This window comes from Saccostrea echinata, unplaced genomic scaffold (assembly GCF_033153115.1).
Source record: "Saccostrea echinata isolate AGI-Se365-2 ecotype Australia unplaced genomic scaffold, CSIRO_AGI_Sech_v1 ptg000030l, whole genome shotgun sequence".
Lineage (NCBI taxonomy): Eukaryota > Metazoa > Mollusca > Bivalvia > Ostreida > Ostreidae > Saccostrea > Saccostrea echinata.
The window spans coordinates 23143040-23166924 of record NW_026889779.1 but is presented as its reverse complement, the minus strand read 5'-3'; the positions used below and the strand labels follow the sequence as shown (position 1 = coordinate 23166924).

Below are 23885 nucleotides of genomic sequence, written 5' to 3'. Positions count from 1 at the left end.
ACTGCATTGATAAAACCACTTCCTGGTTGCAATTTACGACTGGACTCGATCACCGCATGTTTATTTGGTTGCTCAGTTCTAAGAATTTGATATAATATGCGTCACAAGAAATGTATTCTAATATGATTTTACTTTTGTAAATTGTTTCTTATTATACCCACGCATTGAACATTATGATTCCATATAAAGCTTAAAGTTTCGATGTCGACAAACCGCATTGTAAACAGTTCTTTTTTTCCAAAGAATGTCTGACATTTTCAATTTTGCAACATTAAGAATCAAACTAAGGTCTGCAGTAGGTATTTTTTCTATCGAAATATACGTTAATGATGTTAGGAGCGATACCTTTCAGCATTCTTAGTAACGGACGTACAGGTCAATGGAATATACATGTATAATCACATCTCTTAGCTTATACATAAGCAGTATTTGTGTGTAACAAAGAATTCCTTAAAATTGACTATTAAGAAAATAATGTAATAATGGTATGGCATAATGGCCCGTTAATGATATCACATTTGCACACCTAAATATTCTGTACATATATATTAAGTAAAATTATAGTCACTGTGCGCATATCTGGTCCTACGAACGCTTTGGTTGAAACCATTCATGCGCGAAAGTAATTTTTGCAGTAATTTACTTTTGATACATGTATGAAACATGGCTAACAAAACAAGGGGTTTGTTTTACATTTGGACATTTTTCTCTTCACTTGCGAAATTTTTGCGTAGCTAGGAGAAACTTGTTTGTGATAACACTGCATTATATAAAACCACTTCCTGGTTGCAGTTTTCGACTGGACTCAATGGATCATATCAAATACATCCAGTTTCTTTATAAATTTAAATCAAAACTTTTTAAAGCAAGAACCTTCACAAAAATAAATGAAATTATTTGACGTCAAATACAATTTAATTTTACCTGTCAAGGATCTGCATGTCCCTTTTTGCCAGACAAGACGTTGTGTTTATGCAAGTGTTTAAGTTTTTTAATTCTAAATTTAGATTTGGAATTCCATCTTAGTAAAAGCCTTATAATAATTTTATTAAAAGGGTACAATAAGTAAAGAGCACCATATCATACAGAATGTCTAGCAGATTATCATGAAAGGAAAGTAATTAATGCAGGATTCTGCACACACAAGGCTTTGCACCTGTGGCTGGGTGGGTGTGCTTGTCAGTGTGCGTGAAATATTTGTTATTTATTATATATATATGCTAACATAAAAAGAATGTAGAGATTTTGTTCTTACTTTTTATTCAAGTACGTTAAAAATTTTACGGAAAAAGAAAAATTTTGCTGTGGCCTTCAACTCAACATTTTAATATATTGACGACGTTTTATCAAATAGTGAGCCGACTCGAACTCCAAATAAAAGACACCACAGAGACTGTCAGATCTGTTTCATATTTGGATGTTTTACTGATTTTAAAGATAATGGCCAACTTATGGCTAAACTGTGTGATAAAATGACAGATGACTTCATCTTTTCCCTTACTTATGAAGTAATATTCCAACATCGCCTGCATATAGTATTTATGTCTCCCAACTTATTCAATACTGAAGAGCATGCTCTGAGTATGATCAATATTAAACAATGGCAGGCAAGCTACTGACAAATAAGTTGATGTTACAAATATTTCTATAACCCCATTTTAAAGTAAGCTTTTCGCAAATTCTACGGTCATTATAATGAACTTGTTTGTAAATACATGTAACACTATCGTTGGGTCGAATTTGTTTGACATGTTTCATAACATTTGTTATATCATTGATTCTATAATAAATTTGACTACGGAGTAATCCGTCTACCCAGTCAATACATAGGACTCACGGCGGAGGTGACCGGTCGACAGTGGATGCTTTCTCCTCCTAGGCACCTAGCTGACCCGCCTCTGGTGTTTTCAGGGGTCCGTGTTTTGCCCTGTTCGTTTTGTTCACTAGATTTATTGAACTGATCATTGTAATTGTTATCTTCACCTATACATCACCATCTAAGTGATGCCAGTTTGATTGGATGGGGGATAATTGCTGGTTATCTAAAGATACTCTGTGTCTAATGTGAGATACTCACATTCACAGTCTGTATATCAGAAAAGACAGAATCAAATCTATATAATTAATTTGACTTTATTTTTTGAAAAGAGGGCGGAAAGTGTTACTTATCACTTTTAAACCGATTTGCAATTCAGGGGAGTTTCTGGGAGGGGAGAATGTGTACGTACATATTATTGTCAGTATTACATTTGATTTCTTGGACAGTCAAATATTGAAGTTTTAATGTGATTCAGAAATGACAAAGTCGTGCCTCATGTATATATCACGAAAGTCCTTGTCTACTTTTATGATTAAGCAATTTCATCAATGGTACAGTGTAATGTATATAAGTGCAAGCCATGACTTAATCAGAGAGCATAATTTCTCTTTAAATTACATTATATCTAAAAATCTTTAAAGTCATATAAAGTAGTTTATTGCATTTTGTTTTATTCCTTTGTACGAAGTTGAATAATTTATAGTAAAGTATTGTTCACCCTAACTGTGGTTAAAGGTTACCTGGCACATTGAACTTCACCGATTGCATGCTAAATAAAATGTCCTGTTATCACCCAATGTAATTGGCAGCTAAGAGTCCTCTATTATTTCCTCTTCATCACCATCATCTCTGCTGTTCTTTCACAACCTCAAAAGATCTACAACACAGACAACTTCTGAAACAATGTTTTAGCAGCCAGGTCTCTTCTGTGAGTACTAATCAAACCATTACAGAAAATATCGAAATTAATTGTCTCTTATATATCCAGTTAGACTAGTATATCAACTGGAAAGTTAAATATATTTACTTCTGAATTCGTTTTAAATATGTAAAAATTTACCGGGTCGTCAATTCTATATGTATATCTGTTCAAAGTGAAAAAAGGCTTAACTCTTCCATGCGTTAATGTTATTTTTATTTTCTAATAAATAATCTCATTTACAGCAAAATGAGAAGTTGTAAAGTATAAGGAGACAAATTTCTCTGCGCAAAAGAATTGTAAGAGCTAAAATAAACCATCCCCGATATTTCTTTACCAGATAAATGGCTGAGGTAAGCTCTAAGATGACGTGGCTGAAGCGCGGGGGTCGGGTCCGCCCCGGGGATGGGAAGAAGGAACCCTCATTGGCCAGCTCCATGGAGTCCCTGACTCAATCACAGTTGAATCTGGCCATTATGGATATGTTAAACCTTGGACAGAATTGGAACAGGTGCGAGGAGGTTTGTCGAGGTAGGACCGGAAAATATTAACAACTGCATCTTTGTAGCATAATCTGTAGAATAAAGTGCGAACAACTTTTTCATTTATTTCTGTACAGAAAGGAAAAATGTTAAAATTCTTGTTTGCATACTCCATTAATGATTATTTTGTATACTGGACTTCGATTTTAAAAGATCCAGATAAAAATAAATTAAAATGATTTTCGATTTTTAACTAAGACCTTTATTTTTAAAATAAATACATACAATAATAATTATTTAAGTGAATATTGATACTGGAGTAATTTACTAAATCTTTCACCAGGTAACCCGATCACGGACGCCGGTAAGCGGCAGCAGATGGTAAAGATGTTGGCGGTGGTACTGATTCCGGTTATTGTGCTCACGGGGATGACAGCCAACACCTTCATTGTATCCCTGGAGAGCTATATTGTATCCTCCAAAATCAGCAGAATTCTCTACTTTAGGTATTCTATATTTTATCCCTGGAGAACTATATTGTATCCTCCAAGATCAGCAGAATTCTCTACTTTAGGTATTCTATATTTTATCCCTGGAGAGCTATATATTGTATCCTCCAAAATTAGCAGAGAATTCTCTACTTTAGGTACATTCTTTCGGCCAAATTGTCGACCTGTGGTGATTTCCATGAATTCTCTCACTCAACACTCACTCCGATCATTCTATTCTATCATAAGTAAAGATTTGCCATCATGTAGTTCGTTGAACGGTTTTGCCAACCACAAAGATAACAAAAAATGACGCCCGGCGAAAAATTGTTGAGACCAAAATATTTGTATTTTACATATTGCTATGACACCAATAAATATTAACCATCCTTCCCTTTGTTCTTTTTAGCATTGAGTTGGGTATTTTGCTCGGTAACATTCAGAGGGAACGAGATATGAGCGCTTTGTACGTGAGTAATATAGAACTGGAAACCAAAGACCTCCTCCTACAGCGATACCCCGATACCGACATCGCCATTCAGAACCTGTCCTCCTGGCCAACCAGTGCCAATATCGTCAGGGACGAGTTTCAAACCCGAGAAAAGTTCCTCTCCTACCTCAACAGACATCGCTATCAGCTGGATTCTTACAACAGGACCATCAAAGAGGAGCTGCAATTCTACTCCGACAGCATCGAAGTCTTCATCCAGTGGTTGTATGAGGCAATTGTTGAAACTCAGTCAGGATCAGTGTGGAAGAGCTTGGTGGCCTATCAAGAAATTATCGTGGCTAGTGAGTTCTTTGGACGAGAGAGAGGACTTGGTGTGTCTTTTTACGCCGTTGGTCGATTTAATACAAGAGACGAATATCTGTTGTTTGTGGAAAGCCAAGATATCGCTAACATCACTTTCCAGTCGTCCAGATTGTATTCAGAACTGGCTTATGACATGTACGAGGCGCAGTTGATGAGGAACGCTAATATCATTGAACCTATGCAGAAAATGAGGAACGAGATTCGCTCGAATAGGAGTTCGTCGTCACGTGGTTCTGTAGAGCGTGCAAAATGGTGGTTCAACAACATGACAGTGTATATGAACGCTCTTAGGGCCACTCAAAGACAGTTAGCAACAAAAATAGACCAGCTTCTATCAGAAAGTTCCAATGACGATCTGAGGAACGTGATTACTATATGCATCGTGTTCGGAGTAATTCTCATTATATGTCCATTGATCGTGTTCGCGGTGTATTCTCTGACCTCAGAGATTCAGACGTATTCCATTTCAATTGCAAATCGGTTTGTACGGCTACTAGTATTCTTTGGTTTATTTGACGCTTCAACAAAGAATTGGTACTAGATAGTATATTTCTTTAAATCCTTATTCATTTGTTTCAGAACAAAAGCGCTAAATAAAGAGAAGAAACGAACAGACACCCTTTTGTACCAAATGTTGCCGAAGTCTGTAGCTGAGCGACTAAAGCAGAACGAAGTTGTTGACGCGGAACAATTTAGCGAGTCCACCATTTTCTTTAGCGACATTGTGGGATTCACTCAGATTTCTTCTCAGAGTTCCCCATTGCAGGTCGTGGACATGCTGAACAGTTTATATCTTTGTTTCGACCAGCGGATCGAGATGTATGACGTGTACAAAGTGGAAACCATTGGTGATGCCTACATGGTGGTGTCGGGTAAGGAACGTTGTAGAAATTCCAAGTATCAATCATGCAGATAGATGTTACTGAACAATACCGGTATACTTTGTGGTAAAACATATCGATAGTTGTGCAATACTCATGTAAATGCATTTGGTATGCTTTCTTATGCCATTCAGGAGTACCTCGTCAGAATGGACGGCGTCACGCTGCAGAGATCGCAACCATGGCACTAGATCTGTTGGAACACATCAACCGACTTGAGATACCTCATCTTCCTGGGACCAAGTTCAGACTCAGGACCGGTTGTCACTCTGGTGCGTCTCTTTTAAAAATAAGTTTAATTCAAATTGAAAACAGTCCAAATTTAGATTGTCATCAATAGTCTGAGCTTTCATTAGTTAGTTCTTGTCAGACTGACTTTTAGATACTAGTATTAGAACACTGCTGCTATTTGTTTTCCAGGTCCCGTAGTAGCTGGAGTGGTTGGGTCAAAGATGCCGAGATATTGTCTGTTTGGTGAGACGGTGAGCCTTGCTTCTAAGATGGAGTCACTTGGAAAAGGTAAAGATTGTTGATCATGAAGTAAAACTTTCAGAACTTTTTATTACAAGGTCCTTGGTGCTTTATTAATGATATGTTTCAGCCAATCGAATCCATATTAGTGAGACGACCTTCGAACTCTTAGATGGTTTGGGAGGTTTTGTCATAGAAGAACGCAAGGACAACATTAAGGTACTCTGATACTGAATTTTATTTGTATTTAAATCCCCCCACCCACCCCCCGCTTCAGATAAATGTAATTTCATTAACCAAAAAGATACTGATACCTCCAAACCCTGCAAGACCATAGATTGAGAACAGTTAAATAATAAGGAAATAAAACCAATTTAAATTGAATGTTTGTATTTGGATATTTTACAAACTGCACCTTTACAACCATGGTTTTTAAATTAAAATCAAGATATTCTAAATCTAAATTTTGACCTAAGTCTGTTCTCAGTTTACGGTCTTGGGGCATTAGAACTTATACATGGGGACAAACCGATGATATCGTAAAATTGCATGAAAAAAGACGCATGTTTTCAGAAAAATGGGGAACAAATACTAAAGAAAAAATATCGTTATATTAATCAGAATGATCGTGACCTCCTTCATGCTTTCAAAGGCACCGTGAGGACGTATTGGTTGTTGCGTAGGGAGGGATTTCAGTCGGAGATATCTGACTCCTCCCGAGCTTCCACACCAGAATCAGAGGGTACCCTGGAGAGAAACGCCGGTAAGTGTTTGAGGAGAATCAGAAGGGCGGATCAAATAATCAATGATTTTGGCATTTTCTTCTTTCTTTGCAATTTTTCAATTATTTACGTTAGTCATTATTTTTTTTTAATAATTATCACATAAGAGTACAATGAATTTTTCACACAGTGGTAGATCTCGACACCCCCCCCCCCCTTTTACACACACACAAAAGTGAAAGATGGGTTTCTAAATATTGATTTCTTCTACTAGTGTATACAATCTAATAATTGCGTCCTTATCTTAAGTCCAGATTGATACATTATTAGTTTGATACCTATTTTAATTTTTTTTCAGGGAAAACTTTATTACAGCGTCACTAAAATGATAAAACATGTAACTTGGCAACAGACGAAAACGATGTGATAATTTTGTGAGAATCTCTTTACGCATTTAATTTCCTGTGAATTGCAGATAATGGTGGGGATAATGTTGATAATGTATTGTAATGTTATTTCTTGCGAAAATTAGGAAAACCGTCTATGTGTATCGTATATCTATTTTTACAGTTATGTTGTGTTTTAAGAAATATTGTAATTGATATATCTTCACATGCAAATATTAGTTTTATTTAAAATTAAGGGAGATTCTTTTTGCATTTGCGATGAGATATGATAAGATTTTTTCTGTTTAAAATTCTGTTTTTGTTAAATAAATGAATTCTATTCATTTTAATTATATTCTTTGTGGTTTTTTTTTTTTTTTTTTTTTTTTTTTTTTTTTTTTGTTGTTTTTTTTTTTGTTGTTTTTTTTTTTTGTTTTGTTTTGTTTTTTGTTTGTTTTTTTTTAATTGAATATAGATAGCATAAAATTGAGGGGACCAGTGTTCGAATACTGGTCTGGTTTGTTGCATTATCTTCGAACCCAAAAATACTCTTTTACGCAATTTATTTTAAAATTAAAGCCTTTAGTTTGAAGAGAGAATCCCCATGTCGTTGTCGATGGAAAGTCATGGTATCAAAGTGGGAAAACAGAAGTTTATATATATATATATATATATAGAAAGAGAGAGAGGGGGAGCACAGAGAAATTCATGATCGTTTTTATAAGGATACCCACTTCCGCTCCAACCCGGGGTTGAACTCTCGACCTACGCAACCTGTCTCCTAGCAGAACAGAAACAGTGCGCTAGACCACTTGGCAATCTATGCCACAGGTGCTTGTTGACAGGAACCCCCCCCCCCCCCGAATACATGCCAGGCGCGGATCCAGAATTTTTTTCCGGGAGGGGGGTGGGGTGGGGTGGAGTGTCCACCCGAGCAAAAAATTTTCTCCCAGAAATATCTTGACAAACAAAAAAAGCCTTTCCCCGACGTGAAAAATACCTTCGGGGGGGGGGGGGGGGTGTTCCGGACCCCACCCCTCCCCACCTCCTCTAGATCCGCGCATGCATACATTGTAATAAAAAATAAAAAAAAAAAATTATTCATAAAGCACATTTTACAAAAACTCTTAAACTATCATAACTGCCTTAAGTGAAGAAATATTAAAATAGGAGCACAAAGAAATTCATGATCACTTTTATAAGGATATCCATACTTCCGAAAGACAAAGAAAATTATGTTGTAAACTGAAATTCATTAACCTTTACCGCATTCAGTAGGGTCTCTTTTTGATTCCATATAAATATAACTACAATCATGGCTTTGCTGTTCCTGAGAAGATTCTTTTTTTTCCTATGAAAGCCTAAATTCAGATACATGTATTTAAAAAAAATCTATGTCCATCTCTCTTATAAAATTCAAGTTCAATTTATTCACTCAAATGAGGTTCTATATACAATATATACAAACAAAGACAATATACAAGATATACGTGAAATAGCGGGAAAATACAAGTTAAATAAACATAAATAAATTCGAGGCCATGGCAACTACGACACTGGTAACCGTCTTTTTTTTAATATTTCTAATATATGTAAATACTAGACAATGAACACCCGAAAATAGCAAAAATTTATTATGTTAATTTTCTTTAATGCAACAAGTGCGAGGTCAGGAGATAAATTGATAATTTTCATAAATCTTAAAGGCATTATTGGTTGAAATTCGAATTTTTAATTTTTTTTTTTTTAAAGGTGAATTTCTGTTATCTTAAAATGATTTATTTTATCAGAAAATTGAATATTGGATGTTCAAAAAATGGTTTTCTGATATCGGAAAATAAGAAAAAAAAATTGATATCACGAAATTCTCTTTCAAGTTATTTTCTGTGATTATTTATTTATTTATTTATTTTTTCATTCATTCATTCATTTTTCAATATCAAAAAATGAATTCTTGATTGAAAAAAATCCCTATTTGATTTCATGGAATACCTAGAAAGTACCAAAAACGGTGCCTTATACAGGTGAGCTTAAAATGAAAGAGAAAAACTTTTTGAAGATAATCCGGAAAAACGTGATACATAAGGTTGATTTTAAATTTATATTCAAAAGTTAAACCAATCAGTGATAAAGAAAATTGTTACGTCAGGGGGCAACACAGGTAGCGTCAAAATGGCGTACAACAGGTGCTTGTTGTAAACAAACATCAATTTTTAGTGTCTTACATTTGATAACAATAATGCCGGGTAAAAAGAAGGGGAAGTCAAAAAAGAGCAAGAGTAAGAAGAGCGGCAGTAAATCTCTAAAGGAGAATAACTCCCCGTCAGATCCAATCGCACCTGCTTTTGTTCCTCCTCCCCCTAAACCAGGAGAAAGTGTAAGTATCTTCTAAAGGTAATGTCCATACTTAAAGACTCAACAAAATTGTATATGGAAATTGGCCTTTACTGGAACAATATTTTATACTGTACTCAATGATTAAGATTTGTATTACGTGTAGTTATACAAAAACATGAAACACTTTCTTATAAAATAATAAAGACTTGTGCTGTACAATGTTAGCAAAATATTGATTTAACGGGAAGTTTACTTTTCCCCCAATATTTTCAGCTTGTTAAATTGTTGACCTCAAATCCTGTGGATGAAAAGGAAGTCCATGGATACAAAATGTCTAACAGAATCCTTAAACACCTTACAGCTCAAGAGATAAGAGATCTTCTGGTTGTGTTCGAGTTGTTTGATACAAATAATGATGGGTAAGAAACTGATTTTGTTCAGACAGTTTTATCTTGTAATGTTTACTGGTGGTTATAGGTAAAAGATATCATGAAATTATTTCAGGTACATAAACTCTGCTGAACTTAGAAGAGCAATGAGAGCCCTAGGGTTTAAGTGTAGCAGAGATGATGCCAAGCAAATGATTGTAGATGTCAATTTAAAAGGCAGGAGGTTAGTCCCTTTCATTCCCTTCTAAATTACCTTGAACATGTTTATGATAGAAAATCATTTTTACATTCGTCCGGTTTTTTTTTTTCCAGTCAAATTGAGTTCACTGAATTTCTGGAGGTGATCATTGATAGACAAGGAGATTCTCGAGATATGTATGATGAAATCCTCAAGGGATTCAGCATGTTTGACTATGGTCAGTTCATTATTATGAAGTTAATTTAAATATATACAAGTGACACCTTGTAAAGATTAAATTTCATCTGCCCCTCAGAAGATAGACAGGTTTTAAAACGGGTTAATATAGAAGTAATACTATCAAACATAATAAAAATCATAAACTTGAAACTCACTTTCTCATTCAATTATTTTTTTCCTATCGCAGTTGAAATTTCTGTACAAGTGTTTTAAATTAAAACACTTCACTCAATCCAAAGGGAAAAAAACTATATTATTCTCACTATGAAGATCACACAGCATTTTTTTTTTTATTTCAGATAAATCGGGGGCAATATCATTAGACAATTTGAAAATGGCATGTGAAGATGCTGGTATAAAATTCACACAGAAGGAGCTAGAAGAAATGATAGAAGAGGCAGATATAAATGGAGATGGTCGAGTCGACCAATCAGAATTCATCCGTATAATGCTCCAAACGAACCTCTTCTGATATAAATTTAGAATGAAACTGTAAGAAGAAATGGTGAAGTGAAATTCTTGTTCATATCTGTAGTGTGAATGATGAAATTGTTATATAAATACTGTTGTTTATCTTTGTTACAATTGTACGTTTTAAGTGCATTTTTTAACTTGCCTCTGCAATTTGTTTGAGATTAAGATATAACAAATTAAACACTCACATTAAGGTTTAATACTGACAGATTTCTTCAATTTGTTGAATTGGGCAAGAAAATGGTAAAATCAAATTTCAATTTAATGTGGAATGGTTCATTTGCTAGATATAAGATTTTTGAATATTTAAATTAAGCATCATTAATATCCCTCCAAAATTAGTAGTAGTATTCTCCATAGAGCTACAGTTCTGTACCTACATGTATACACTGCTCTTAAAAATCAATTTAAACTATTTACAATTTGCCTTGTGGAATTTTCAGGAAAATATTACCATAGTCAGAATTCCAAAATTTAGACCTTTTCTTCATAAAATAAACACCTGATATAAAGCATATTTTTATTACAGAAAAATATATATATTTGTAATAACTGAAACTCTTGTCCAGAATATAACACAGTCAATAGGAAAAGAGAAAATAACAAGTAACACACAAATATTAATCAAATCTGATCCAGGAAATATAAGCCAAGGGACTTTTTCATTACAGCTCTCTACATTTCACTATGTATCAAAAAATCTCGGGTTTCTGCGAGCATTTTTCTTTTACTTTGATTAGCACATCTTTGCTAGCCAGGTGTTTTTGAAATTTTCAAAATTCATCCAGACTGGTGTCAGTGACTGTATCTTTCCTGCACCCTCCTTATTGGTGGAGGGGAATCAATCGGGTCCAATCACACTTTATCCACCCAAATCCTTTATTTTAGTAGTATAATAGGCCAAGGGTTTGTGAAAAGAGAAACATTTTGAATAGTTGGCTATAATGAAGATGTGATTAGCAATAATGAGTTACATCAATACCAAAAATATTAATCCCTGAATTTTCTACATCACTTTTCAAATAAACCTACCGGTACAAAATTTTCATACTGGATATAAAATACATGTACATAGTAGAAGATAAAAAATCTTCAAAAAATGTACCATTTCTAAGTTATATTGTACATGTATATGTATACCAGTTTTAATAGTTACAAAAGTCTATATGTACATCTATCTACAACTTCACATGAAAACTGTGAGACCATCTCTACATCATATTCTTATGCAATTTCATACAGTACATATCCACAACAAAGTAAATGAAATATAACAACAATATATAAATTAAACAATATATAACAATGAAAGACAAGTGGAGTAATAATCACACTAATTTTGTGAAGACTGTTTAATAAAGGAAAAAATCTGACACACTCAAGATTTCAGGAACTAGTGTCTATTACATAATTTTCATTTGGTAACTACTAACATTTTTTCTTTTTCTGATTACATTTTTGTGTTTTTACACTATCAATAAGCAACAACTATGCATACATGTTCATAGGTAATATTATCACATACATTTTGTACGATAACTAGATTTAATCTCCTGTCGGTAACATACTTTTACATGTAACTGACAATGTAAATCAAAGATTAGTATTCTACAGGGTGGTATATCTTAACACCCTATTAAAATATTCTTATGAGGAGTTTTCACTGATTTTCTGAATTACATATCAGTCATATCATGGCATAAAGTGGGTTTGGTTGCAAATTTGTGTTTAGTAACCCAAATCCCTTTAAAGACAGATCCAGAAGGTTTTTTCCCCTACACTCTTAAATTTCACATCAAAACACAACAGAAAAGACTGACAGGCAGTAAATACATGTACAAATAAGTGTTTTGAAGACAGTTGAAATTATTAGATAGAAATTATTCAAAATATCCAATAAAGTGTAATGATACATGAAAGAATAAAGATTGTCCGAAGCAAAGTTTCCTTCCTTTCATAACAGAAAAGAAATATGAAATGCTGAAAGCATAGAAGGTCAAAACTGATATCCATCACAAAGTAAATCATGACAGGGTGCAATATAAGGCCATACAAAATTAATTAGGCCAAAAATTTCAAAATTCAATGCGGCGGGCAGGTTCTTTTTTTTTTTTTTTTTTTTTTTTTTTTTTAAGAAGCAGGTGTTATACCTTTTTTCATGTCAGTTGCTCAACAAAATGATGATATAAACTTATTTTTACTTTTTTTTGTTCTCTTACATCAATTATAAAATGTATTCAACTTTAAATAATGTTGTTCCAAACAAAGTTAATTCATAAAATACCATATTAACAAGAAAAGTATTGTTTATCTAATAAAAACGTCTATCTATTAGCATTTATGAAAAGGGAAATAACTCAATTTTCTTTTTCAACTTGGAAAAATGGAAAATTGAGTTATTTCCCTTTTGAATATGTCAATAAAATTGATCAATGCGGCAGTGTTTGACCTGATGCAGCGATGCCTGAGAAACTATTGATTAATTTTTTTTGGCCTAATAGTGAGCAGTTGCACAGCTTTTCATGATTTAAGTCCATAAACTAACCACATAAAATCACAAAAAGTAAATGGAACTTATTTTAAATTAGTTATTTACACACCAGTTTTCTGTTCCTAATTTCTTACTAGAGATGGGGAACAGCAGGGATGATGCATCCAATAACTAGGTAAATAAATATGCCTTGTTTTATACCACAACCCCGACACATTAGTTCCTTTGAATATTTTTAGATTTTCATCATGCCAATGTCCTTGGAGACCACGGTAACCGCGTTATCATCATACATTGTGGGAACTTGTGGGGAATTCCCCTGAATCCTCATCTTATGTCTCTCCTCGGCTCGTTTCTTCTTCTCCAGCTTTTTATTCTCTCTCTTCTCCTTTGCTGATTGAGGTTTGATCTGTAAAATAAACCATATTCAAATTAAGAAGTAGGTCATAAGAAAATTGGAATGAACTTTTCATTCTGTCTAACTAACTTAATTAAAGTAAATTATTCCCAGAGAATGTTTGGTACTTGCTAACTTTTATCACTGGCACTTGACATTATATATTTTTCTTATCACAAAAAAATATAAACCCCTACATGATATTAGCCAGTACCTGAGGCTGTTTAGGAATAAGGTAGGGAGTTATTTAAGAAATAAGGCATCTCTTTTAAACATCTATCTGGATATAGGTACGGGTTGGTCACGTGATCAAAGACATGATCATTTACTAACCTGTATCTATATCCTTATAGATGTTTAAAAGTAATACTTTATTACTTATATATATATATTTGTGGCCATATTATAATTATATTTGCTTAATTATAACCTTTAACTCATGAAATGTATTATTTCTCAAAACTCAACAGCATTTGATCTGTTGAACATGCATCAACCCTTTGTTGACACATGTTTAACGGATCATGTCGAATGTGAACATAAATGTTCAACATATTAAAACGTCAATGTTTATGTCGAACATTTATGATTTAAGGACCTATTAATACAGTGATAGATATGCATTGCTTAAATAGTTTATTTAAGAGAAAACATTTGCAAATATAATTTTTTTATGATAGGAAAAATTATAACATCAAGTGTCTGTGCTTAATATTAATAAACTCTTGACCTAGATCTATCATATCTTGCTAACTGGATTGAACAAATTTGATGTTTAACTAATCTCTTGAATCTATTTAGGTCTAGCTGACTTAATTCAGTCCATTTCAATACCTGAGTCTGTTTAGGTATAGCTAACTTAATGTAAGAGAACTTATATCTACATGGCTACATGAATTGGGTTGAACTGTTTAGGTATAGCTAACTTAATTGGAGTGAACCCTATATCATTGCAAAAAACATAACTGAAGTGAACCCTACCTATATCAGAGTCTGTTTAGGTCTAGTTAACTTAATTGAAGTGAACCCTATTTCTGAGTCTGTATAGGTCTAGCTAACCTCTCTAATTGTGTCTGTTATGTTTAGCTAACTTAGAGTTAACTGCATACCTGAGTCTGTTTAGGTCTAACTAACCTCTCTACCTGTGTCTGTTATGTCTAGCTTACTTAGAGTTAACAGTATACCTAAGTCTGTTTAGGTCTAGCAAATCTAGAGTTAACAGTATACCTGAGTCTGTTTAGGTCTAGTTAACCTCTCTACCTGTGTCTGTTATGTCTAGCTAACTTAGAGTTAACAGTATACCTGAGTTTGTTTAGGCCTAGCTCCACCTGGAAAGCTGCTAAGTGATCCATAACCTGAGCTTCCACCATAACTATTTTCTCGTACATGGGTGGCCCCAGTTTGGGGGGAGGCGTAATCCCCAGAGGACCGTGAGGCTTCAGACCACACCCCACTGTCTGTGGAGGTCATCTGAGAAGCTAGAGAGGCAGTTTCCTCATGACCTGGAAAAAAAATGAAATGTACTGTACTCTGCAATTCTGAAGTGTTACCTTACTACATGTAATATGGAAAAAACTTATGCATTTCTGTCCCTTTGATTCATTTATATCTTGAATGCCCAGTCTGTTTCTCAAATCACATCTTAAATTCTTTAGAATATTTATTCCCTAAAAGTTTATTCGTTCAAAAAAACTACAGATTAAATGTGAAAATTTATTTTTTGAATTTTTCTAGACCTACCATTCTCGCTGACTTCCATGATCTGCAATAATGTGGCAATAGCAAGTTCAACATCATACCCACAGTCCACTAGAACTTCACGAATTTGCTCTATGTCCTAAAATGTGTACATCAGTCATTAAACCACTCGTATCTACTAAAGAATGTGTCATAATGTTGATTCTGGAACCCTTGTCTAGAATGGACTCATACTACTATAGCGTATCATAACCAAATAAGGATTTTATGATGGTTCAAATCAGTGCAAGAACTACATTAACGCAAAATTTTGATCACACTAAAATAAGTACATGTACATGAACAGAATTCTTAAATTATAAATATAACTCAAAGAAAATATATGTAGACTAGATATCATTGAGATGGTGGCCATCTCAAAGGGCCCCGCTTTCAGCAACGAACATGAAAATGTAAGGGTAGCTGAAAAGGGTTTATTTTGAAGAGGAACATTTGTGTACTATTAAGGGATGTGCTGTTTGAGTCTAAAGGGATTCTATGTCATCCTTGTTATAATAAAAAATGGCACGAAAATCACGAGTGCTCCATACCCTCTATCAAACAAAAGCACAAAAATATCCTCTATGAAAATTGTTGCATATCCTCTATCAAAATATGGAAGGAATATTACAAATGTTAAGTAACCTAAGTCAATTGGTAAAGTTGAGGCTGACTGGACTTAAGAGAAAAAAATTATGCACCAAACAAAGATTTTAAACAGAAAGGCTATTTTTGACCTTGATCCTTGACCTAGAAACTTTGTTCAAGGTCACTGCACATCCATTGACCAGTGGCACTCTGTGATTGAAGTATGAGCCACATTGGACCTAGGGGAGAGAAGATATGCTCCAGACAAGGATTTTTCATATAATTCTGCTATGACCTTAACCTTAGACCTAAAAACATGGTTCAAGGTCACTGCACACCCTTTACCCAAAGACACTCTGTGGGTGAAGTATGAGCCAGATTGGGCCAAGGAGAGAGAAAATATGCTCAGAACAAGAATTTAAACAGAGAGGCTATTTTTGACCTTGACCCTTGACCTAGAAACCCTTCAATGTCACTGCACATCCATTGACCAGTGGCACTCTGTGAGTGAAGTATGAGCCACATTGGACCAAGAGGAGAGAAGATATGCTCTGGACAAGGATTTTTCATATAATTCTGCTATGACCTTAACCTTAGACCTAGAAACATGGTTCAAAATCACTGCACACCCTTTATCCAAAGACACTCTGTGGGTGAAGTATGAGCCCGATTGGGCCAAGGAGAGAGAAGATATGCTCCGAACAAGAGATCTCGGACGGACAGACGGACAGTTGGACGGATGGACGGACAGACTGATCACTATAGGGTGCCCGCAGAGCGGGGCCCTAATAATCAAAATTGATTTGGTTCACTTCAACATATGTTATCATCAGGAAAGGCAACATCTCAAGTCAAATAATTTTTTATTAAGAAGCAATGAAAAATTTCATCATATCAGTGTTTTACATACATATCATTAGGTAAAAAAATATAAAGTAACTGAAGAAAGATGCAGCTTGCATCACTAAATGCAACATACTTGCAATTTTTATTAAGGTAGGGCTTATAGTTACTTTTAATCTCTCAGACTAGAATGTTGCACTTTCATTAAACCTCACACGTGATTTTTGGCTATATATGTGTGCCAGGCAAGTGAGAATTTATATCCTATTATGAAAATATTTCTCATATTCCAATCCTCAAGAAATTAAATTGTTGATTAGGTTTGTTACTGACTGTCTACAGAAATATCAACTGATCAATCTCAAAGATCACTCGGCTTCATCTCATCATCTCTGAGATTGTTCCATAGACAGTAACAAACCTAATATTATGTAAAAGTATACATCATTAGATGCATTATGATTCATATTAGCTTAACTTCCTGGGATTCACAATTATTTGGAAATGGAACTGATCCAAAACTTTAACCTAAGTTACTGACAGCAACATCAACAAAATGATATTCAATGCTTCAGAGGACACCAATTTATATACTAAGATAACTTGTGGGCATGTTTTTGTAACACATACCATACAGCTGGTGGCCAGCATGACCTCCTCCTCAATGCTCTGTTCATCACGGACAGCTGAGACCACACCTCCTGTCACATGACCATTCATTACTTTACTCTTACTCTCAGACTCCTCCCCTATCTGTTACACAAAAGTAAAATATATGAATGAACCATGATTAATCTGACCACATCCAAGTCAACAGCATCTACCTGACTGAAAGTGAAGAAAAACTTTTGGTGGAAAACTTGTTATTTTTATTCATTTGATTACATGTATTTTGACACTGTGATTCTGCCTGGTTTCAGTGACATTGGCAGGGGATTCAGTATTGTCATGGCTGACCTTGACCTTGATATAGTGGACTTGGTCAAATGTCATTAACTGATTATCTTGACCTTGAGACTGGCACAGGACCGAGATTGTCATCATGACCTTATCTTTGGTACAAGGGCTAGGGTAAAATTTCACAGACTGATTACCTTGATCTTGATACTAGCAGAAGACTCAGTGTTGTTATGGATGACCTTGACTTTGATGCATTACCTTGATACTAGCAAAAGACTCAGTATTGTAATGAATGACCTTGACTTTAATGCATTACCTTGATCTTGATAATGTACTGGCAGGGGACTTTTTTTCACAGATGACCTTGACTTCGATATGTTACCTTGATCTTGATACTGGCAGGGGACTCAGTGTTGTCATGAACTCTCCTGACACTAGAGTAATGGTCTCCATTGTGGTAGGCAATGTGAATCTGTTTGATTTGGCCTGTGCTGCTCTGGTTACCCTGAATCTACAAGTGAAGATAATATTTATAATCATATTTTTCTTCATGCCTAGGAGCAGTTTTGTTTGTAGCACTGAGGGACGACTTGATTTACTTACTCTTGCATTCACTTATACTTTATTGTCATTTTTGCATGGAATAAACATGAATTTTGAAATATATGTGACAGAATTTTTTTAATATATTTAATTTTAGGGACCATATAATGTATTGGGGAAAAAAATGGACTGGGACATTAGGTTGATTAGTTATTCATAACTTACCAATAGGAATGGGACATTAAGTTGATTAGTTATTCCTAATTTACCAATAGGAATGCGACATTAAGTTTATTAGTTATTCATAACTTACCAATAGGAATGGGGCATTCAGCTGATGAATAACAACGTTGACATAGTGGAGTCGAGCAAATGCCACAATAGCATCATTCCCTGCATAGGTTCCAAGTTTACATAGATTAGATACTGTAACAAATATTCAAAGTACATGCATTATTTTTCTTGCCATTTTAAAAAAGGATACAAGTCTCTTCATGATTATGCATAAAAATATACATAAAATTTGTATCAATCACAGATATTACTGAGTTCTTACAGTGTTTATCAAAAGGTACATCATCTTCCACAAATGGTTCAAAGTCTGCTCGATTATCAGACATGTATGTCACCACATCAAACCTATACTTAAAGTGATTACGACCATGTCCCTCCATCTGGTCTCCGAGGGCACGAAACAGACAATTCCTAAAAAGAAAAAATCTAATTAGTCACAAGGAAAAAATAAATTAAGTGTGACAAAATTGTCATCTATCTTTATAATATCATCACAGGCCCTTAGATCGCTTTAAAAAATTATGGTGTTAAAAAAAATAAACCCCAATTTTTATTCAAGTTGGATTTAAGCGATCCAAAGGCTTGTGATAATCATGAGAAGATAACCTCTATATTTCTATTATTATGAACATCTTGAAAGCATGAATTGCCTATTCATTAATTTATCTGAAAAAGATCAAAGTGCCACAACCCTTACTGAGACACATTTACAACTCTTGCCTAGGTCACATTTCTATATCTCGGAAAACAAAATATTCAATAAACCTTTTCATGGAGCCCCAAATTAAAACAAAATATATTCAAATTTCTTTTTTGAAAGAATGTATTTTGATGCTTTTAAATTAATTTCGACAATTTTAAAATGTTTCCATGATTTTAAGGACAAACCATATCAAACTGCAAGATAATTAATCATGATTAATGTTTGAAATTTAATTTCAAGAGATTTTCTTTAGTCTAGCTGTACATATTCCACAGAAAATTTTAAATATTTTAAGATTTTTCATAATGTGTAAAATTCATTTAATTTTGACTCCTGCTGTAGCCCAGCCCTAGCTTTGAACAGTGTTAATTAATATGCTGTTAAATCCACTTGAATACAATGTATAGCAGTAGTTCATGTATTTTAATTGACTCGGTGTAGCCTTCATAAATTTGTATTTACATATTTTATCATTTACATGTATCTGAACAAACTTGAATCCTCTTTACCCATTAGGATGCAATGAATGAAAAAATAAAAGAATGAAAAATAATTCTAAATGACTCTCTAAGAGTATATATTATGACAATCTGTGACAGGCTGAATTTCACTGTGTGTGTAATGTGCTTATAATTAGTACCTATAGGTACAACCCCATAAAGTAGATTTGTAAAGTATTAACTAAGCATTTAACACTTAATACATGATTATGCCCATTGTACTGTCATCCTCTGATAAAAACATGTTGACATAAAAGTTTGTAATACTTATGAGCCTTTCTTTCTCTATATTGACTATAAGTACATTTACTAAAACGAAGTTTTTACAAAGAACAATGAGCTTCATTAAGAAAAGGCATCACAGGTGTTCATTGTTTTATACTCTGGATTTACCTTTTTTAATCCATGTTACATCACAATTATGTAAACACCCCCCCCCCCTTCCCAGCTTATTTGTACCAATATAGATGCATATAGAATCTCCCATGGTTTGTGGTTGGACATGATTTTTTATCCAACAAGTTGTGTTTTTTTATCCCCAAGCCTTGGTGAGGGGATAAAAACACACAATGAGTTGAAAAATCCTATGAGCTATTAATCCACTGCATAAAGGACTAAATATGTGAAATATATATGGCAATAAGCAATACAAAATTGTTGAATTCATTATTAATTGTCAGTGTATAAGTCTATATTAGCCACATATTCACTGCTACAATAATACTAGCTATATAAATCTGGGACATCACCCCTGGTAAAATGAATTTATACTTGTGAATTTTATGTTTTAATTAAATTCCACCTTAGTTTTTTTCATATTTGAAAGTATCCTTTGTTTTCTTTTTTTTTTCTATTTCCAATGAAAAATCAACAAAGCAATGAAAGATTGACCCTTTTACAATTTCTATAGAGGCATATACTTTGCCTAGATTACTGTAGATATTGAGATGTTTGCTCTATGTAATTTTCTTATTCAGAAAATCTTTGTTGACATTTCTTCTTACTTCTCAAAATTGAACAAAGTTCTTAAGGATATTAATGTACAGGTATGTCAACAAAGACTCAATCATGAATGGCTGTAAATGTCACATTGTCACAGGAGACCATGGCCTTTACTTTAGTCTCTGTGTAACATTATTTAAATGGATACAGATTAACAATGAAATTTAAGGATACCAAATCATATTTAATACATGAATCACTCATGTGACTATGTATGTATAATACACATATATCATGTATTCATTATTTATCATGTTTATAGTCATACAAAATTTTTAGAGTAAAATTACTTTATACATTTATTTAATATTATATCTTCTAATGTCTTCTAAAATTTAAAGCAATTTTCCCTATTAATTTCAGATTATTTATAATAAAATGTATGTATGTCATCTGATGAAGGTGAAATTGCAGACAATAGTTACCAACCCCCCTCAACAAAGGAAAAATGATAAAGACTGCTGTCTGTTGGTGCACCTCAGCACCTGATTTGCATCAAAATCTCATTTATAACAATAACTCATTTACATTTCATCAAAAATACCTAATGCTTTACCAGGTAATTCTGTTGGGGAGGATTGAAATGTGTTCCTAAGCTGGTTATGATTAAAACTATCCTGCATATCATCATACAGACATACACTGACCTCTGTTATAGTCTGTGTATCTACCAGGTACATTACCTTACATGTTGTTATTTACAAGCATGGCTATTACTGTTAAGTGTTTTAAACACCATTACTTCTATTGACAAACAGCAACTGATATTGATGAAAAAGCAGAGAAATGTGTCAGGTGTAGAGATATCAAAAACACACGATATATATATACATGTACATGTGTTGTTAAAGAACAGCAAGTATTTCCCACAGTCATGTGAATATTTAAAAGTATATGCCTCTTCTAATTGTTGTATAACTTTGTCTGGTTTAAATCTAAGTTCAACAGCTTTGAGAAATTTAGGACACATTCCTTCAATTGTTTGGATTTCAATGGGATTTACTCATCTACAGCAAATAAACAAAACGAGCATTTTAAAAATTATGCAATGTCTTGTCCAGAATTAGGGAAAGACAGACACTGATCAAAGTTTAAGGTGATTTTCCCTCTAAGATTAAATATATGCCTTGGACTAGAATTTATGAATCAGAATTCTGTGTATTCTTAAGCCAGTTTCTTTTCACTTGAACAGTCTCTTTAAAAACCTGTTTTACAGGTATTTCATTGATCAGCTGTTACAGGTGAATGCCAGGTCTAACTATCCCACCTGAGACAGGTAACCCTGATGTATTTCCCACAGTTCTGCATACTACATGTCCAATAAAAAGTTATATACCTAGTATTCACTACAACCTAAACTGTATTTATAATTATGGTAAATATTCAAGTATGGAGATATAGAAAATTAAAGAGAGCTCGAGTTTACCTTCCAGCCAAATATATAACAAGAAATGGGAACAATTTTTTTTATCAATATTGAATAGATCTACAGTATACTCTGCCATGATGTTTGTACCACACAAATAATATGTAATAAGTTAATTGCTTCACTGCCTCCCAAAGCAGTAAATCAACAATAATGAAAACTCAACATATAACTGTTGGAGGAAAAGGGGATAAAAAATTGGTAAATTCTCTACGTTCACTGGACAATCAGATCTGAGAGTTAAAATGTGCTTTAAAGTAGAGTTTAGTGAAGACAGTAACACCTATTAGATCTATATTACTTACATTGTGAAAATACTTTTATATAAAACATCTTCACATAACACTGACAGATGATTCACAAAATAAACCAAACCTACCCATCTCCTGGTATGTCTCTAAGCTGAAGACCAAGTTTTCCAAGCTGTGCTGAGAAGCTGGGAAAGTTTTCATCATCAGCTAGGTAAGACTCTATCTTCCTCTCTCGCTTGTATTGTTCTCTAACAGCCCTCTCCTCACGCTTTCTTGTCACAGCATCAGATCTATTATGCTGTATCCTCGTCATTTTAGGATCACAGTTGCGAAGTTTTTGAATTCTCCGAGCAGACATCAATGTAAAATTGTTGTCAGCTTGCCTGAATAATTAATATATTAATTAAACAAATGACAGACTTATATTTCTGTTATAATCCCACAAATGATCTGTCAATAACTGAATAAGGTAGCACCAAGTGCATGTATAATCAGTAGTAATCTACTTTTGCAGTGAATCATTGACAGTGTTCGCAAGTTCGTACCGTTCTGCCAACTAGAAGCTTATCTACTCCTAACCGGGTCGTTTGGTCATTAACTTTTCTTCTCATGCATATCAATATATAAGAAGCAAAAAAGATCCATTCATAGCTATCCAAGCGAAACAACTATCGGCAGGCGATTATGGTAAACTAACTTTATTACTAAGCTCAACATCACGAAAGAGACAGAAAGGTTTAAGGAATAGACTAGTTAACTCACCTAACTAGACAGACCACCTTCTTCAGTGAAATATCCTTTACATTTTTATAACCCCAATCCTTTTGTTAAATGTACGACAATTAAAGTCAATTTGCTCAATTGTTGTGAAATAAAATTTGTTTTGGATATATCGATCCCGATTTTTTGAAAGAAGGTGTCATAGTTGTTCAGTCTGATTAAAACCACTCCATCTCATTACACTCATCACTGAGTGTAAGACAAATGGGGTAGTTTTAACCAGACTGGAATCTCCGGGGAAAGACTCAAAGCGAGCAAAAAGATGTGCGTGTGTATGTTTGTGGGGTTTTTTTAACATCGGGCTCGCTATGCAATTGACAGGTACACAGAAGATCAGCAAAAATTGATGAAATTGCGCAGGTTTTTAACAGTTATTCTCATATTGTAGCCTATCATTAAGTAATAAATTGGTATTATTTGTTAATAGCACTGGAAACTTGTATAATTGATATATAATTCATTGATCTCAAATATCAAAAGCAAGGAATACATAAAACAGATGTCATATTTATAGACTAGTTTAGGACAGGGTCCTGTGACTCTCTCTCTCTCTCTCTCTCTCTCTCTCTCTCTAGAATGTTATATCCTTAAAGTGATAATGTCCTGTAGATCCATATTTGTGGCTAGGGATTAGACTACAAAGACAGATTGATTTAATTAATTATTTATGTGCTATGCAACCTCCACCCCCTCCCCTTTAACAGTTTAAGTTTAAGAAAAAACCCTGGGTGGATGATTTTGCTTATGCATAAATGTCAAACTCCATTTGCAGTCCATGGGCATGAACAAGTCAAACAGTTTTATATATAAAAAAAAATTGCATGCAATTT

General features: G+C 33.9%; 3 protein-coding genes across 3 annotated transcripts; 2 read left to right on the top strand and 1 right to left on the bottom strand.

Moving 5' to 3' along the window:
* The first annotated feature begins 2679 nt into the window (after positions 1–2679).
* Positions 2680–7115, top strand: LOC133196567 (uncharacterized). Its single transcript, XM_061332436.1, has 10 exons — positions 2680–2747; positions 3079–3269; positions 3564–3726; positions 4118–5002; positions 5102–5394; positions 5538–5675; positions 5824–5922; positions 6005–6093; positions 6496–6637; positions 6955–7115. The coding sequence occupies exons 2-10, from the start codon at positions 3083–3085 to the stop codon at positions 6978–6980; spliced, it is 2022 nt and encodes a 673-aa protein (XP_061188420.1). The 5' UTR covers positions 2680–2747; positions 3079–3082; the 3' UTR covers positions 6981–7115.
* Positions 7116–9124: 2009 nt separating this feature from the next.
* On the top strand, positions 9125–10800 carry LOC133197556 (uncharacterized). The gene is made up of 5 exons (XM_061333646.1): positions 9125–9359; positions 9593–9738; positions 9824–9931; positions 10021–10124; positions 10426–10800. Exons 1-5 carry the CDS (start codon positions 9222–9224, stop codon positions 10596–10598), a joined length of 669 nt encoding a protein of 222 aa, XP_061189630.1. The 5' UTR covers positions 9125–9221; the 3' UTR covers positions 10599–10800.
* Positions 10801–12720: 1920 nt separating this feature from the next.
* On the bottom strand, positions 12721–23138 carry LOC133196566 (OTU domain-containing protein 3-like). Its single transcript, XM_061332435.1, has 9 exons — positions 23038–23138; positions 22404–22658; positions 18656–18804; positions 18413–18525; positions 17939–18067; positions 17287–17409; positions 15229–15325; positions 14791–14990; positions 12721–13500 (listed from the first exon to the last, which is right to left on the bottom strand). The coding sequence occupies exons 2-9, from the start codon at positions 22631–22633 to the stop codon at positions 13327–13329; spliced, it is 1215 nt and encodes a 404-aa protein (XP_061188419.1). The 5' UTR covers positions 22634–22658; positions 23038–23138; the 3' UTR covers positions 12721–13326.
* Between the last annotated feature and the right edge of the window lie 747 nt (positions 23139–23885).